The sequence below is a fragment of the Anarrhichthys ocellatus genome, unplaced genomic scaffold, assembly GCF_004355925.1.
Source record: "Anarrhichthys ocellatus isolate YVR2014 unplaced genomic scaffold, GSC_Weel_1.0 scaffold859, whole genome shotgun sequence".
In the NCBI taxonomy this organism is placed as follows: domain Eukaryota; kingdom Metazoa; phylum Chordata; class Actinopteri; order Perciformes; family Anarhichadidae; genus Anarrhichthys; species Anarrhichthys ocellatus.
The window spans coordinates 1-17,099 of record NW_022280833.1 but is presented as its reverse complement, the minus strand read 5'-3'; the positions used below and the strand labels follow the sequence as shown (position 1 = coordinate 17,099).

At 42.8% G+C, this 17,099-nt stretch overlaps 2 protein-coding genes across 2 annotated transcripts; both read left to right on the top strand.

The window, feature by feature from the left end:
- The first annotated feature begins 217 nt into the window (after positions 1-217).
- On the top strand, positions 218-9,217 carry LOC116377070 (cyclin-dependent kinase 1). The gene is made up of 8 exons (XM_031838610.1): positions 218-298; positions 911-953; positions 1,568-1,724; positions 1,857-1,980; positions 5,417-5,587; positions 5,793-5,956; positions 6,673-6,814; positions 8,946-9,217. Exons 2-8 carry the CDS (start codon positions 917-919, stop codon positions 9,060-9,062), a joined length of 912 nt encoding a protein of 303 aa, XP_031694470.1. The 5' UTR covers positions 218-298; positions 911-916; the 3' UTR covers positions 9,063-9,217.
- Positions 9,218-9,468: 251 nt separating this feature from the next.
- LOC116377071 (cytoplasmic tRNA 2-thiolation protein 2-like) lies at positions 9,469-17,082 on the top strand. Its single transcript, XM_031838611.1, has 7 exons — positions 9,469-9,796; positions 12,669-12,743; positions 15,199-15,277; positions 15,401-15,460; positions 16,197-16,257; positions 16,358-16,467; positions 16,814-17,082. The coding sequence occupies exons 1-7, from the start codon at positions 9,741-9,743 to the stop codon at positions 17,051-17,053; spliced, it is 681 nt and encodes a 226-aa protein (XP_031694471.1). The 5' UTR covers positions 9,469-9,740; the 3' UTR covers positions 17,054-17,082.
- The last annotated feature ends 17 nt before the right edge of the window (positions 17,083-17,099 follow it).

The window sequence follows — 17,099 nt, the reverse complement described above, 5'->3', positions numbered from 1 at the left end:
CCCTGAAGAAGAAGGTGCTCCCTGAAGAAGAAGGTGCTCCCTGAAGAAGAAGGTGTTCCCTGCCTGGAAGACAAAACTCGGGGCCGCCAACATCTTTTACCTTCTGCGCTTTCTCTCCCGCTCAGCCCACGTGTCAGTTTCCCGTTCCCTGATTGGCGGGTTTTGAACTGTACCGCGTGAGCTCATTGGGCTGTTTCAAACCGCTGCTTTACTGCGGTCGATTCAAAAGAGTCTGTCAGCATTCCAGCGGCAGTCTGTGCACGGAGAGTACGTACGCTACCAAACGAGGCGCTGTCAGGTAAATACCAGTCCATTCTCTACAGGATAGAATATGAAGTAAACGAGTTGTCGGGTTATTTGACAAGCTGACCCTTCGATCTGGACAGAAACGCTTCTATAACTGATAGAAGGTACGTTAGCCTCGACGGTTCAGCTAAGCTAACGTTGTGACCTTAACTTAGCTTAGCGTGAAGAAAACGGCAACTGTATCGGCTGTGTGACACGTTTATTATATTTTTCCCATCTCTCGAGGGTTACTAACGTTAAGCGAGACGGAAAACACTCGTGAACAGCTACGTTAACAGCTGATGCTGAAGAGACACGAGCCATCGTTATTGTAACGTTACTTTGGCCTTAACGTTACAGTTAGAACGACCAACGTAGTATCTCTACGTTAAAAGGGTGCCTTGCTGTAAGTGAGTTAACAGTTCGTCATATGGTGTGCCTAGTTCAAGCTGTTAGCCTTTCAGCGCCTTGTTAGTTTTTAGGCAATATTTAACACTGTAAGTAAAGTTAACTTTATCTTAATGTCACGAACATCAGCTGAAATGTCAGTAAGTTAATGAAATGCATTACTCGTGATAGCGGATGAAACACAACTCTTGACATGTCAGTGATTTTGTTTTTTCAGGCAATAATGGAAGACTACCTGAAGATAGAGAAGATCGGAGAAGGTTGGTCTTATTGTTTTCCTCTCTATGACTCAAACGCATTGCTCCACATTTAGAGTGCAGGTCTTAATAATACGGGGGGCCAGAGTTTTTGGGCTTTATGCAGAACAATATAAAGGTCACAGGTCAAACAATAGTGACTGTAGTTTACAGTCAAGTCTAGCTGCATGGCCTAAGTGCCCACTTCAAATATTATGTGTAAATCTGTACTTAAGTTAAAACAGGCAGGGATTTGTTTCTTTTCAGGGCCTAAGGGCCCACACATTACGATGTAAGTCTACTATTATGGTGTAACACACACAGTGCAGAAATGGGGGGGGGGAATGATAAAGTATTGTTTTCTGTGCCAAGAGTTGAAGACAGAGATAACATGACCAAATGTAGTGGACATCTAGTGTTTAAACTAGGATGTGCAATGTACATGCAGTGGAATTCATTAGAAATATGCCGTGTTTGGCCACCCCAGACTTAATAGGGTAAAGTTACATTGTCAAATAGTTCTCAGCACCCTTCTATTGCCATTATAGGTACTTTAATCAACAAGGTCATGACTAAAGTTTATTCGGTGTCATCACGGCTGTGCTTCATACCATTATAATTCCTCCGTTGCTCTGTAGGTACCTATGGGGTGGTGTATAAGGGCCGACACAAGGCTACAGGTCAGATTGTGGCTATGAAGAAGATCCGCCTGGAGAGTGAGGAGGAGGGAGTTCCCAGCACTGCTGTCAGAGAGGTCTCTCTGCTGCAAGAGCTGAAGCATCCCAATGTTGTACGGTACGGTACTGTGTGTGTGTGTGTGTGTGTGTGTGTGTGTGTGTGTGTGTGAGTGTGTGAGTGAGTGAGTGAGTGAGTGAGAGATGCACACAAAGAGTGGACGTAGCCAATTGTTGTGTTTGTATATCCCAGACTCCTGGATGTGCTGATGCAGGAGTCTCGTCTCTACCTCATCTTTGAGTTCCTGTCCATGGACCTGAAGAAGTACCTGGACTCCATCCCCTCTGGCCAGTACATGGACCCTATGCTGGTCAAGGTAACTGTGTTTGTGATGTATAAGCTTCCTCAGGTCATCTTGCGGATCTAACGTCTGTGTGACAGTTGGTTTACTGCAGTTGGTCATAATGGAACAGTGAGGTTCTGTAAATTAAAATCCCATTCATGTTGTGAATCAAGGACTTTGCCTATCAGCCATAATATCATAACCACCTTCGGTCCAAGCTGGACTCATCACAAGCTATGCGCTCGTGAAGCGATGGTGTATGCACCTGTAGAAGCCACGAGTCTGTATGAAATAAACTTTTATTGTTATTAAGAAAGGGAAAAAAAGTATTAGTTGCACTTTGTCATGGAGCAGTACTACACTAGCCACAATCCTAAAATGTAACAGTCACGTCTCTGATTGGAGGAGATCACTGTTACCATGGAAATGTTTACCCCGAACGGCTAGTGAGTGTACGTGCTGCTCGTTGACCGCCTTCTGGATCTCAAATGGGATCAACGGGGCAGCTCGTTTAGGAGCTTTCTCTTATATTCTGAAAATATTTCACCAAAATGCGTTGCGTCTTCAGAATCAATATTTCATCAGCAGAGTCTCAACAGAGCAACAGGTGTTTCAGTTCAACATGTGACCGCGTTAACTGGTGACGTTCAGCGGAATGTGTTCGTGGTTGCTCGTAATAAATAGCGTAGATGGTCGGTAGATAATATTCTATCAGCATTAATGCTTTCTAGTAGATCCTGATGATGATGATGATGAAGCGTTGTAAACACCAAATCAGTGTTGACATTAACAGGACAGCTAGTAACAGCACCGGTGCTAACAGCTAACACACAGATGTTCATTTCAGTTACATTATGATGCGTTCAAACATCTTAAATGATCTCTATTGGCCCATTTTGAAAGTCACTTTGTTTAGGTTGCCTTCGCCATCTCGGCTGGAAATGTCTCTACATAGCTTGACAGGCAGTGCACTTTGCCCTACTTGGGTTAAGAAACCCAACAGAAGCTCTTGGCTCGTTTAAAGCTTTTGAGCTCTCGGTTTGTGATTCTTTCTGTATTAATTACCCCTTCAATTCATTTTGTACAGCCCAAAATCACAAATTTGCCTGAGGGCGTTACAATCTGTACACATACGACATCCTCTGTCCCGGGACCCTCACATCTCCCCAAGAGAGGGATCCCTCTAGCTGTGATTGGGTATCCTCTACATAACTATGTTTATGGAGTGTTTTCTGATAACATTGCCTAAAGGAAGCATATAGAACAGGGGTATTGAGAAAGTCTGTCTGTCTGTCTCTCAGTTTTCAAATTTAACTGGATGGATTATAAATAATACATAAATAAATGTTCTTCTCATTTCAAGTAAAATAAGGTCTGGATTAAAGAATAACTGACAGCTTTTGAAAAATGTGCATCTTAAAATAAAGTAATTCGTTTTAGAAAAATTATTTTCACTGCAGCTTTAAATTCAGGTGTGAAGTGATGTCAATAAAAAAGCCACAATATTATATTTTTCTCATCTTCTAACAAGATAAATCAGTGTGCATGATCTTTATGTGTGGTTATTAAACCTCTTGTTTCAGCTCTATCCTCTCTGGTTACATCACTGCTGGTCAGTGAATCCATGTGTTGGTATTCTGATCATATTGGGCTCTTAGGTTTATTTTCTGTGTCTTCATTTCAGATGTGAGTGGGTACGTTTGCACAAAAGAGTTGTGCTTTGTCTCGTAGTGGCGCTTCACATTACTGCTTTTATTAATCGTCACGGTCTCTGAACATATGAGACACACTGGTATTAAACTGCCCGTGGCAAGAATGAACTTAAGACTCTGGTCTCTTTGACCATTTTTCTCTTTTTGGAGAACGTCATGTGAAATAACTTCTCTGACTCACGTATTATTCTCCTGCTCTTCGTTCTCTTTCCTCGTCTCTCCCCCGGTGTGTGTACATCTCACTCGAGTCAGGGAACTTGTCAGAATACCCATATTTGATTGGCTGAGCTGCATCACGTGATGTGATTTACAACGCATTGGTCGGTGTGTTTCCTACACCGCTGAACAAGTACCATAAAGGCTGAAAAAGCTGTGCCAGTTAAAATGGAAGCGCTCTGTCAAAATAAAATCGGATTTAGGTCCTGGGTCCGGATACAATGGTGTCTGGGTCCGGACCGCGGTCTGCCTATTAGTGACCCCTGATATAGAAGGTGAATAAGATCGGTCCAAGCACAGAACCTTGTGGAACTCTAACTAGGGCTGCAACTAACGATTATTTTAATAATCGATTAATCTGGCGATTTATTTTTTTTTTTTTTGATTAATCGATGAATCGGATATTAATGGGCCAAAAAAGGCGAGGGAATAAAAACGTGTCTTTAGTCTTGCAAACTATACCACCCCTGCTTTACTACTGTTATTAACGAGCTAACGCTAACTTGTCATGCTTGTCAATCTGGATAACGAGTAAACACCAGCACCAGAAGAGCTACTGGAGGGACGTTACGTTCCTCACTTCAAAACGGAACAAAAGTAGGATTCTGTAGTGACTAACCCTGCTGTTGAACTCCCTTCCTCCTCAAGGACTCCAACATGTTTACGTTGTTGAATCAGGAAATAAATACTGTAGCCATCTGTGTTCACCCAGAGCTCTACGATACCTCATATCAATAGAGACCAAACTGTGTGTGTGTGTGTGTGTGTGTGTGTGTGTGTGTGTGTGTGTGTGTGAGAACCATATGGTACAAACAATGAATAGATGCTGCCGTATTTACGTCTACATGACGTTATTCTGAGTGTTGAAGGAGCTGCTACAATGTTAGCATAGCCTAACACCGACCCATCCGAGCTCCAAGACAAGTAGCCTACAAATCGGCATCATTTCGGAGTCCCTTTTTGTCGGTTTATTGCTGTTAAATCACAGCCAAATCAGTTTATTTTGTGTTCATACAGCTGTAGTAAACAGAGATGTGTGGCTTGCTAGACACAGTGAATACAGCTCGATAACGAGTCTAACGAGACCAGAGCGAACACGAGTCATTACAGAGGGCCTTCTTATAAGTCTTAAGACTGTCTCGCCAGACAAACTGAGATTCTAACAAATTGGTGGAATGCCATGTTCTTTCAGATTTTCTTGTTTTTCTTAGTTTATTTTTTTAAGGGATGTACCATTTCTTTAACTTGTTAAATGTGAGGGAACATGCATCATGGGAGTTGAATTGAAGTGTCTGGCCACAGGGGATTTTATTTCTTGTGCTACATTTCTGTCCAGAAATCCTACTTTTTTTAACTCGTATTTGGGCTTACCACTTTTCAGAAACAACATAACAAAAACCGATGACCTTCTGTAACACCATCTTTGTGAGTCACCTCTAAGGAAAGGGCAGTGCCATTTGTCTTGTTCTGCCCATTCAGTTTCTCAACTCTAAACATGTGTCCATGTCATGTTCATTCTGCTCCCCCACCCCACCTTTCAGAGCTACCTTTACCAGATCCTGGAGGGCATTTACTTCTGTCACTGTCGTCGAGTCCTCCACCGAGACTTGAAACCCCAGAACCTACTGATCGACAACAAAGGAGTTATCAAATTGGCCGACTTTGGCCTTGCTCGGGCCTTTGGTGTTCCTGTCAGGGTCTACACCCATGAGGTGAGAATTCTCTCATACACACACACGCACGCACACACACACACCACTGGGATTTCTGGACTAAAACTGCCCTCTCACAGTTGTCGGAGGTAGAGCATCACCAACACTTGGCGAATGATGTTCATGTACATATTTGATTAGCATCAACAAGCGGCAGGCCTCTAGAATGACCATTGAGCTGAATGAACCCCTTGTGTGTTTCCAGGTGGTGACTCTTTGGTACCGAGCTCCAGAGGTCCTCCTGGGTTCACCCCGATACTCAACCCCCGTCGATGTTTGGAGCACTGGGACCATCTTTGCTGAGCTTGCCACTAAGAAGCCTCTGTTCCATGGAGACTCAGAGATAGACCAGCTCTTTAGGATCTTCAGGTAAACCTTCATCAGTTGTTCCATCTGGTATTTACTGAGAAAACATGGCCAAACTAAACCTCCATTTCACATCCTAACTGTCTCAGTCAACTTTATAATAAACAACCTCTACACATCTCAACATCTTGCCCTCAGTTCAGACTGGAGTAGGTGTGTTTGGTCTGGTAGTGGTGTTACACATCGGTGCTTTCAATAATGGCCACGATATCTGAACATATGAGACAGAGTGGTTTATTAGCGCCAGCAGGAAGAATGAACAAATAGGAGACCGTCCATTCTCTGTTAAAGCTCTGTGTTCGTGGTCCACTTCTCTCTTTTTAGAGCACGCCATGTGAAACTGCTTCTCTGACTGACTTCTCCCTCTGCTCTCTATCTCTCCTGTCTGTGTGCAAATCTCACTCGGCTCACGATGCATTTCACAATACAGATATTCAAATGGCTGAGTAGCGTCACGTGAGATGATTTACAATGCATGTAATTAGTCGGTGTATTTCCTGGACTGCTGACAGAGTGCCGTAAAGGCTAGAAAAGCTGTGCAGGTTCAAATAGAAGCCCTCCGGCAAAATGTATAATTCTCAATTGTCCATCAGTTATACGGCCGGGTCCGGATAGGAAAGCGTCTGGGTCCGGACCGCGGTCCGCCTATTAGTGACCCCTGCTCTGCACACTCGTCCTGGTCCTCTTTGAATCCTTCTGTCTGGTTCTGTTCTTTCTAGGACTCTGGGGACCCCAAACAATGAAGTGTGGCCGGAGGTAGAGAGCCTACCTGACTACAAAAACACCTTCCCGAAATGGAAGTCTGGCAACCTGTCATCAATGGTGAAAAACCTGGATAACAATGGCCTGGACCTACTGGCGGTAAGGAAAGGGCTGAACAAGTGAAGAACTCAGTTCTTTATGATTAATATTAGGAGAGCAATTGAAATGATTTGCCACATCTCAAACTCCAGGCTTATACTGGTTGTGTGCATCCTATCAAACATCTAGCGTGATTACACATACATTGTCCCTCTACATGACAAGAACCAGAGTAAAGGATGCAGTTCCTCAATGCCTTGTAAGGTTCAATTTGGTCCTCATTCTCCAAATCCACGGGTCGATTTTAAGGGAACAATTTGATTGGATATTTTTTTTTTTTTTTTTTGGTCTATTAAGATCAAAACTTCATTGGTGGTTGGCTGATGGCTGTTTCAAATTTGTCTTTAAAAGGGGAAGCTGCATGCGATCAAGTGACATTTTTATGGAATTTACCACAATATTTGTTCAAATGTAATAACAAGAACTTATTCACCAGTAAACTGGGAACAAACTGTTAAACAACAAAAGGTCCACTAGATGGCAGGAGAATAGCAGTGAGTCTTTAAATTGTCCACTGAGTCTTTAAATTGGCTGCCAACCTCTGAGCAGTAGCGCCCGTTCTTGCGTTGACTGTTTGCTAGCATAGTTATTAGCATGCTTGGTGGAAAAGTGACAGCTGATATTGTATTCTTTGAAAACCACAACGGTTTCTTGGCAAATAAGACATACAGCCTTTGATCACACTTCGGTGAAAACATTTAGCTGTCCACTCCTCATTAACCACTCGGCACTCACTGTCGACTTCTCTCTTCTTTGGTCCGCTCATGGGTGGGTGCCGTGTAAACAGGAAGTAGATTGGTTGCTTAGCGAAACAAAATACGACAGAATAATAAAGTATCTTTAATAATGAAAGCTTGTGTTTGATACTTATAAACTCAAATACACATTTCGTGGAAAGTTTTAGAAGTTTTATTTTTCAGACTTAGTTACAACGCTGTGGGTCTCTCTCTCACACACATCAAATTTATTTTTAAAATGAACACTTGCACATAAAAGTTTACTTGATTATGGGTCCATAAACGTGTTTCATTGTTTCTGTTCACTCGTAGCTCTGCTGGTGTCTGAAGTCTCTGTCCTGCTGGAGAGCAATCAATGTTTTGTTCCTTTACAGTTTGTGTGTGGACTTCACAATAGATGTGCAGAACAAAATAAGCATTAATAAGAAAAGGAAAGTCCTCGGAGCCACTAAACGTGACTTCAGACGTCCGCTCCGTAGGTCTGATAACCGCTGGTCACGCCGCTCACTAATCGCTCCAATAACAGCTGCTTCTTCCACAGAAAGGCAGAATTTAACTGAACAGCTGCTAGTAAAGACAACGCCTGTAATCAGTTGTCCATGTTGAATTAACCTGGTAGTCGATCGGTGATCAATGTTGTTGTTTGTGATCTTCCGGGAAAGGGTCACGTGATAGAGGCGTGACGAACCAGGGAAGGACAAGTAGTGACTGCTAAGAACCAATAGACAGAATAGACCAGACTCCAGCAAAGGTCAATTGTGTCTGGAGTGCGCCATCTAGTGGGATCAACTGAAATGCCAGGTTCACTTCAGTTACATTATGATGCGTTCAGGCTCTGCTCAGTGAATTGTTGGGCGTAGTTACATTATAACGTTGTCGTGATGAAATGTAATCTTATAAAATGTACTAAAACTTGAATAAATCCAGTTTGAAGATGTTTTCACAGCAACAAATAGATATAGATGAATTATGAGCCATTTAACTTCCTAACACTAAGCAGCTTATAATGCATCATTAAAACTATTGATGACAAGATTTTTATTGAATCAATAAAAATCCAATCTTTCATTTCCTAATCATTTGAATAGTGTGTTTTTATGCAGATAACTCCTATAGATGACTTTAACAAACTACAAAGTCTGGAGCCTTGTAGACCAGCTGCTATAATCAAACACAACCTAAATGATATGGATCATCAACGATTGGCAAATATCAGCTACAAAAGAATGTGCTCTGGGATCTCTTGAAGATAGATTTCCTCTTTTGCTGATCCGATCCATGAGACAGACCCGTTATACGAAGCCTGAGTTTTGTGATCCGATTGCAGCGCTGCTACACACATCTCCTGAGTGACACCGTCTCCCCCCCCCCCCCGTCTTGTTTCTCTGCTGTAGAAAATGTTGATCTACAATCCTCCCAAGAGGATCTCAGCACGCGAGGCCATGACTCATGCCTACTTTGACGACTTGGACAAATCCACCCTGCCTGCTGCCAGCATCAATAAAATCTAAAGCGCATCCTCGGCTCGCATACAAACGCATTCATACTCATTGTGAATTCTCATTCTGTAAATACTTGTGTGTGATATTTGTTGTAGACCTTTTTAGTAAAGTTTTGTCTTTCAACAGTCTCTTCAATAAAACTGCACTTTCTGTGAATCTCTAAACTTTTCAAGATTTGCCTACGTACGTACATACAGTAAAAGCTTGAAGCTGTTGGTTTGACTGAGATCAAAAAGTGGCTGAAAAATGAGAAGTCATTATTTTGAGAAAGTTTCTCATTCTAATGACTTGCAGAATCTTTATTTCTGTTTCCATCACAGTGGCTCAATGCCTTGTGTTGCTCCAGGTCTTGTTTCTCGATGACCGCTCCACACCAGCTGGCGGCGGCAACGCGCCCAAAACATCAAGAAGAAGATCCGCTACGTCATCCAAAAAGAGCCATGATTTACACACGCGACAGTGGCGCGCTGTAGTAACATAAATAAAGTTAGCGGAGTGAACATTTCACGACATAGCATCCCACATGTATGTTGTCTATGTGAACGCTGCATAAAGGAGCTGGTGAACAGACCCGACTCTTCTACGAGCTCAACGTTAGACGCAGGTTTCTCTCCTGGTCACGAACCCTGTCTCTGCATTCAGTGGAACTAACGTCCGACCTGCTACAGCTCGTTAGCCGTCGCTCCAATGTGCCAGGTGGATGAAGATTACCACGAGCCGCTGCAGCGCGCGGAGGTGCCCAGGTGGGTTATTGCATCAGTGTGTACGTTGTCTGCTTCATTGAAAGTAGTGCTGGCATGTTTCCTCTGAACATTGACGGCCATGTTTAAGTCGGTCCCAGTTGATGCATCATCTCATGTCGTCATCTTCACATTTAAAGCCCTCTGAGGCAAATTTGTGATTTTGGGCAGGACAAAATAAAATCAATTCAACTCGAGAGTTATGGGGGAGCACGTGCTGCCAACCTGGCTTCTCTTTACCAACGAATTTGTGACCGAGTAACATTTGACATTGCTGAAGTATGCTGATGAGTTCCCCTGAAAACAGAAAAAGTACGAGAGAGCGCAGTACCGAGGCTGCCATCTTGATCTTCACTAGGCAAGAGCGTTAGTTATTAATTGTTATAAAGTCATAACCATGATTAGGGGTCCCTCTCGATACACAATAACATATTCTGCTGCCTGTTGAAGAGTGACAGCAGTTGTTTCGGCTTTGCACCGGTATGACGGTGTGTTAAAAATGTATATCATACGGGAAATTAAAAGCGGTATACCGCCCAGCACTAGCGTCATATTTCCTTATTTGGGCTTTATGAACTGCTTGTCTGTGATTGGTGAGCTGGAGTCAAAGTTCCACCACAATAAAGATAGATTCAATGTTATCAGCAGAGCAAACATCTCAAATATACAATCAATATTAAATGAAATAGTTCACTACATTACGAACGGTCCTGTATCTGTAGTCAACCAGACAGACATGCAGATAGGTTTTCTTATATTAAGGAATATTATTTTGAAAAAGCAAGGTTACATGATGCATTTCTACTTTCTGGTGCCACTGACTCAGTGTTTACACTTCTAAAGCGTTCTAAATAGATTTCTGAAGTAGCTGACTGATTGTAATGGCTATAAAAACGTTCAAGTGACCTGCCAAAGTGGCGGTGAGGAAGAAACCCCACCCAGGAACCAAGACTCTCAGGGGCCCAAAAGCTCTATGTTCACTGCATATCAATTGGCTTTGGTCATATGATAAAATGCTATTCATTTGGGGTAATCAGTGCACCACTCGCATACAACATCAACTATGGCAGGTCCTGTATTATTACAGTGCATGATCCAAAATACAGTTGTGTTTCTTCACACAATACTCCACATGCCATACACACGCTGAAAGAGTTATCAGTTGCTAAACCAGGGATCGACAGTACGGGTTGACATGTTGCCATTGACAGTGAGCAGATTAGCAGAGGGTGTGCTGCCTTCTGTACTGTGGGTTCACGTGTATTCGGGCAGGCACGTCCTGATTGGCCGGCTGCGCTGATGCAAAACTTTAGTGGGCAAATATGTGCGCGTGATTGGAGAATAGTATTACCCATATCCTCCATGAGAGTGTGGAGCTTGTGTGAATCAGAACTCAATTACTCAAAATATGAGGTGCCTAAAAATGGCAACACTTTTTTCAGTTTCGTCAAAGAAAAGCTGATGCCTGGTTACCGGCTTGGCAGCCACTCATTAATGTCAGTGTTGAGCCCAGGCAGTAACCTCCGGTGCTAAGGAGTGAGGCCGATGCTGAAGTGTCTTAAAGCTGCATTCTCTCTAGTGTCCATCAGGGGGCGACTCCTCTGGTTGTATAGAAGTCTATGAGAAAATGACTCTACTTCTCTCTTGATTTATTACCTCAGTAAACATTGTAAACATGAGTTTATGGTCTCAATCTCTAGTTTCAAGTCTTCTTCAATACAGCATGATGTTCATTTAGTACATTATGGTCCATTTAGAGTCAAACAGACCATAAAGCAGGGGATACAAACCAGGTGGTTGAGCTCTGTTGGTAGGAAAGGGTCACTTCATGGCCAGTTGGAGAGAAACAATTACAACGACCAGCTACTCTTTCAGCATACTCTCACACATGGCATGTGAGTCCTGTGATCAGACACATTTCAAATGATCCCATCCAGGGCTGGGCAGTATGGCCTCACATTCATATCACGGTATCCTTTTGAAGCCAGGACAGTATTGTTGTATTTACTGGGATTGTATAAGGACTGTATAATTTTACTGGTTCATTAAAAGTTGTGGCCACCAGGGGGCATCGATCAGAATGCACTCCAGACAAGATGTTCCTTTGAGAGGTTTATTGACAATAGTCAAACAAGCAATTGTGTGTGGTTCTGAAACAGACATACATGAAATAATAATTAGTAAAAACCTCTATACAACATTGGTTTCTAATTAGGACATACAGGGACAGAATACAGGCAGTGATAAACAGGTCCGGGACTCCTACAGTCACCACTTAGCAAACAAGGAACGAGCTACTAACTCTCAGAATAGATTGCCGTGCAAATGACACAATATAACACTTATGACTACATTAGACTAACACCAAACTTTACGTCTACTTACTGGTTATTTGCACGCACACAGTCTTGAAAGTCAAACTCCGAACAGCAACATAAACTCTAATCTATTTACAGACACGGCCGTCATTTCGCGCCGCCACTCTCGTTCAAGCCTTTTCACTAACTCAATGCCGTTAATATTAGTCCGCGAGCAGCTGACTGCTGTCCTCTTCCGCAAGGGGCGTAGTGCGGTTCCTGCTTGGCTGCTTCTCCGAAACCCGTCTGAGGTCGTCCTTCGTCACAGTATATTGCGCTATATATAATGAATAGGCAATAAATGATTGCATTTTCATTTCAATGATTGCTTGGTGGATAGGGGCCCAGCTCATCACACCCTCTCCATTACTGTTGTAGTGGGGCTTTCTACGACACAATGAACTTCCACAGTGTATTTAGACTAGAGGTTTGCAGTGAATAATGGCACATAAATGTGTCATAAAATATGAATCGTGAGTTGTTGTTTTGTTAAAGATGTGTATTCTTTCATTTATTAGTGTTTCCAAGAAATGTGTGAAATGCAAAGAGGGGACTGCAGCCGTGGTCATCAGAGCAGGAGATGCGTTCTGCAGGTAAGACGCCGTCACTGCCGTCTACTGCTAGAGGATGTTCTCCGTGGTGCAAGCTGCCCAAAGCACTGAGCTTCAACATATACAGGTGCTGGTCATATAATTAGAATATCATCAAAAAGTTGATTTATTTCACTAATTCCATTCAAAAAGTGAAACTTGTCTATTATATTCATTCATTACACACAGACTGATATATTTCAAATGTTTATTTCTTTTAATTTTGATGATTATAACTGACAACTAAGGAAAATCCCAAATTCAGTATCTTAGAAAATTAGAATATTGTGAAAAGGTTCAAAATTGAAGACACCTGGTGCCACACTCTAATCAGCTAATTAACTCAAAACACCTGCAAAGGCCTTTAAATGGTCTCTCAGTCTAGTTCTGTAGGCTACACAATCATGGGGAAGACTGCTGACTTGACAGTTGTCCAAAAGACGACCATTGACACCTTGCACAAGGAGGGCAAGACACAAAAGGTCATTGCAAAAGAGGCTGGCTGTTCACAGAGCTCTGTGTCCAAGCACATTAATAGAGAGGCGAAGGGAAGGAAAAGATGTGGTAGAAAAGAGTGTACAAGCAACAGGGATAACTGCACCCTGGAGAGGATTGTGAAACAAAACACATTCAAAAATGTGGGGGAGATTCAGAAAGAGTGGACTGCAGCTGGAGTCAGTGCTTCAAGAACCACTACGCACAGACGTATGCAAGACATGGGTTTCAGCTGTCGCATTCCTTGTGTCAAGCCACTCTTGAACAACAGACAGCGTCAGAAGCGTCTCACCTGGGCTAAAGACAAAAAGGACTGGACTGCTGCTGAGTGGTCCAAAGTTATGTTCTCTGATGAAAGTAAATTTTGCATTTCCTTTGGAAATCAGGGTCCCAGAGTCTGGAGGAAGAGAGGAGAGACACACAATCCACGTTGCTTGAGGTCCAGTGTAAAGTTTCCACAGTCAGTGATGGTTTGGGGTGCCATGTCATCTGCTGGTGTTGGTCCACTGTGTTTTCTGAGGTCCAAGGTCAACGCAGCCGTACACCAGGAAGTTTTAGAGCACTTCATGCTTCCTGCTGCTGACCAACTTTATGGAGATGCAGATTTAATTTTCCAACAGGACTTGGCACCTGCACACAGTGCCAAAGCAACCAGTACCTGGTTTAAGGACCATGGTATCCCTGTTCTTAATTGGCCAGCAAACTCAGCAAAGGCCTGACCTTAACCCCATAGAAAATCTATGGGGTATTGTGAAGAGGATGATGCGAAATGCCAGACCCAACAATGCAGAAGAGCTGAAGGCCACTATCAGAGCAACCTGGGCTCTCATAACACCTGAGCAGTGCCACAGACTGATCGACTCCATGCCACGCCGCATTGCTGCAGTAATTCAGGCAAAAGGAGCCCCAACTAAGTATTGAGTGCTGTACATGCTCATACTTTTCATGTTCATACTTTTCAGTTGGCCAAGATTTCTAAAAATCCTTTCTTTGTCTTGGTCTGAAGTAATATTCTAATTTTCTGAGATACTGAATTTGGGATTTTCCTTAGTTGTCAGTTATAATCATCAAAATTAAAAGAAATAAACATTTGAAATATATCAGTCTGTGTGTAATGAATGAATATAATAGACAAGTTTCACTTTTTGAATGGAATTAGTGAAATAAATCAACTTTTTGATGATATTCTAATTATATGACCAGCACCTGTAGATGCGTTCTGATATTAAAAAGCAGCACTCAAAGGATTCACATGGCAATAATAGAACATGTAGATAATGCTGGTGAATATGGACATAGTCTTACTAAATCTGTGGGTAGAAAAGATCCCATGTTTATGATGCATTATAAACATACTTATAATGTGTTGTTATCTGCTTCTAGCACTGTATAGTTCTGTATAAAAGCACTCGTACATATTCATAATGCTTTGGAACAATAATCTTATCACATTATGAAGCATTTCATAAACTCTGTTCAGCTGTATGTGGGAGGGGATTCTGCTGTGTCAGCAGAATCCAGACAGACTGAGGTGGTCTCTGACAGTACAGATGATGGACCAGCTGATGTTGAGAGAACCACGATCCAAGACTTCAGAGCTGATAACGTGTTAGATCACATTCTGTTTGGTTACTGTAACAGAGCTTTCACTCTTTAATGATACATTTCATTGTTAACAACTGTATCGTGTCTTAATCACTTAAATATGAGGTAATCCTATTTTCAGTTTCAGCAACCAAAAGGTGATCACTGGTAGCCTGGCAACCACTTTTAACATTCAGTGTTGAGCGCTGATCCACCGGTCCCTGATACGAGCCACTATTTAAGAATTGACTATCCAGATATGACGTCGTGGTTAAACCTGCTGTGTGTCTGATGTCCTAAGTGTTCTCTATGACACAGAAGGTCTTGTTAGAGCTGGGGGTGTGGCTTAGCTCACATTGTTGTCATTTCTCTGTGTTAGGGGATGTTTCAAGGAATACTTCATCCATAAGTTCAGAGCCGTGCTGGGCAAACACCGAGTCCTTTACCCTGGAGAGAAGGTGAGCTGTGTGCTCTGTTGTCTGAAGAACAGCTCCTGTTCTTTACTGACACAACAACATTCTTATTTTTATACAGTATATATATACATACACACATTATATATCTGACTGGTCTGGTTGTAGGTGCTACTGGCTGTATCTGGAGGTCCTTCTTCCTGCTCAATGCTCAGTCAAGTCCAAGAGGTAAACTTGTTCATCCTTCAGTCATCTGTCTCCACCAACGAGTGCTGCTCTCATCTAGAACTTTAGATCTTCACCTGTCAGCACTTCTCAATGCATCTTCATTTATCGCATCCTCAATTCTCCATACGACTGAACATGGCTGCTTTTTCAAGAATTTGTCCTTTGGATTATTGCAGATGATGATGTCATAATCTCTGTGTCAAACAAACGTTAATGATACGTACCCGTGTTGTTCATCAAGCTAACCTTAATAAATGAACACTCTCCTTTTATAATGTTTGAAGTGTAAAGTAAAAAGCTAAAGTTAGGATAAAGGAACTCCACCGCGGTCACATGACTTCACGTCTCCAAGCTAAAGGAGGACTAGTGTTCTAGTGGACGTCTAGTTGTCTCATTTACACTCTTCTTGAAGATGCGTAAAAGCTTCTGAACTCACCAGAGGGGCGTTTACTGACCTATTTTATATCAGAGAACTAATCGTTCAAGATCAAAAACACGTCGACTTTGAGACAACGGAACAGGAAGTGGAAAAATGCTGACTCATTCCATTCAATGGAGGATTTTCACTAATGAACCGATCAGTACCCACATCCTGGCCCCGTTCCCCTAACATTCAATGAATGAAATGTACTTCAGAATATATATTCCTTCTCCATAGAGATTATGTATGACCCTGTGGATTCAAAGACAACCTCGATGTTCTTAATGCAACTGAAACACTTTCCTTCCTCCCTAGGGTTTGAGTCAGAATGCTCATAAGAAGTTGAGATTCTTACCTGGCATTGTCTTCATAGATGGTAAGTGAAAATGGCGACTGTCCCTCCTATATTGAGTGTAAATCATGTTCCTGTATGTCAGGAGGGCTTCAGCCATTGATTGTGTGTTGGCTCCCTGCAGAGGGCGGTGCTGTAGGTCAGTCTGTGGAGGACAGACAGAGGATGGCGGCTGAGCTGCAGGCTGTGTTCAAAGCTACTGGTTTCCCCTTCCTCGTGGTGCCTCTGGAGCAGGTCAGCGCGGTCTATTGAGGCTACATCCACACTAAGACGTTTCCACTACGTTTATTATTGAAGAGTTCTGTAATACAACCAATCTACTTCCTGTTTACACCGGCACCCGCATACCCAGTGTACATGAATAGTCGTGTGATCATGTGGTTAGTTTTCAGCCGTGTTACGTTAACATGACATCCAGTCAATGGAACGCCCCTTTCAAACATTCATTCACGTCAGTTAACAGATGTTTTTACTTAAAAGTCTCACGGCAGTCTGATGAGGTTTAACCTGTAACTACACTGACAAAAAGCCTACAAGGGATCAAACGTGTTATTGAAAGTGTCCTCCAACCTCCTCTCAGGTTCTGGACCTTCCCAGTTCAGTTGTGGCGGCGGCCCTGTCGCCTTCGGAGCGAGCAGCCGGCGCCTACAAAGTAGCCGTGGGTCACTTCATTCAGAGTGACGGCGTCGGCGTAAAGCTGAAACAGGAGGAGACCGCTCCAGCTGATGTCCAGGAGTCCAGCACACACTTACTGCAGCAGCTGATTGGCTCTGCTAAGACACTGACGGCCAGAGAAGACCTGCTCAACACATTAAGGTAGTGCTTTTAATTTCCCGTATGATATACATTTTTCACACACCGTCATA

Coding starts and splice junctions, on each gene's coding strand:
- LOC116377070 (XM_031838610.1), top strand. CDS start 917: ATGGAAGACTACCTGAAGATAGAGAAGATCGGAGAAG. Junction 1,725..1,856: donor AAGCATCCCAATGTTGTACG/GTACGGTACTGT, acceptor TGTATATCCCAG/ACTCCTGGATGTGCTGATGC. Junction 1,981..5,416: donor TGGACCCTATGCTGGTCAAG/GTAACTGTGTTT, acceptor CCCACCTTTCAG/AGCTACCTTTACCAGATCCT.
- LOC116377071 (XM_031838611.1), top strand. CDS start 9,741: ATGTGCCAGGTGGATGAAGATTACCACGAGCCGCTGCAGCGCGCGGAG. Junction 16,258..16,357: donor TGGCATTGTCTTCATAGATG/GTAAGTGAAAAT, acceptor GGCTCCCTGCAG/AGGGCGGTGCTGTAGGTCAG. Junction 16,468..16,813: donor TCGTGGTGCCTCTGGAGCAG/GTCAGCGCGGTC, acceptor ACCTCCTCTCAG/GTTCTGGACCTTCCCAGTTC.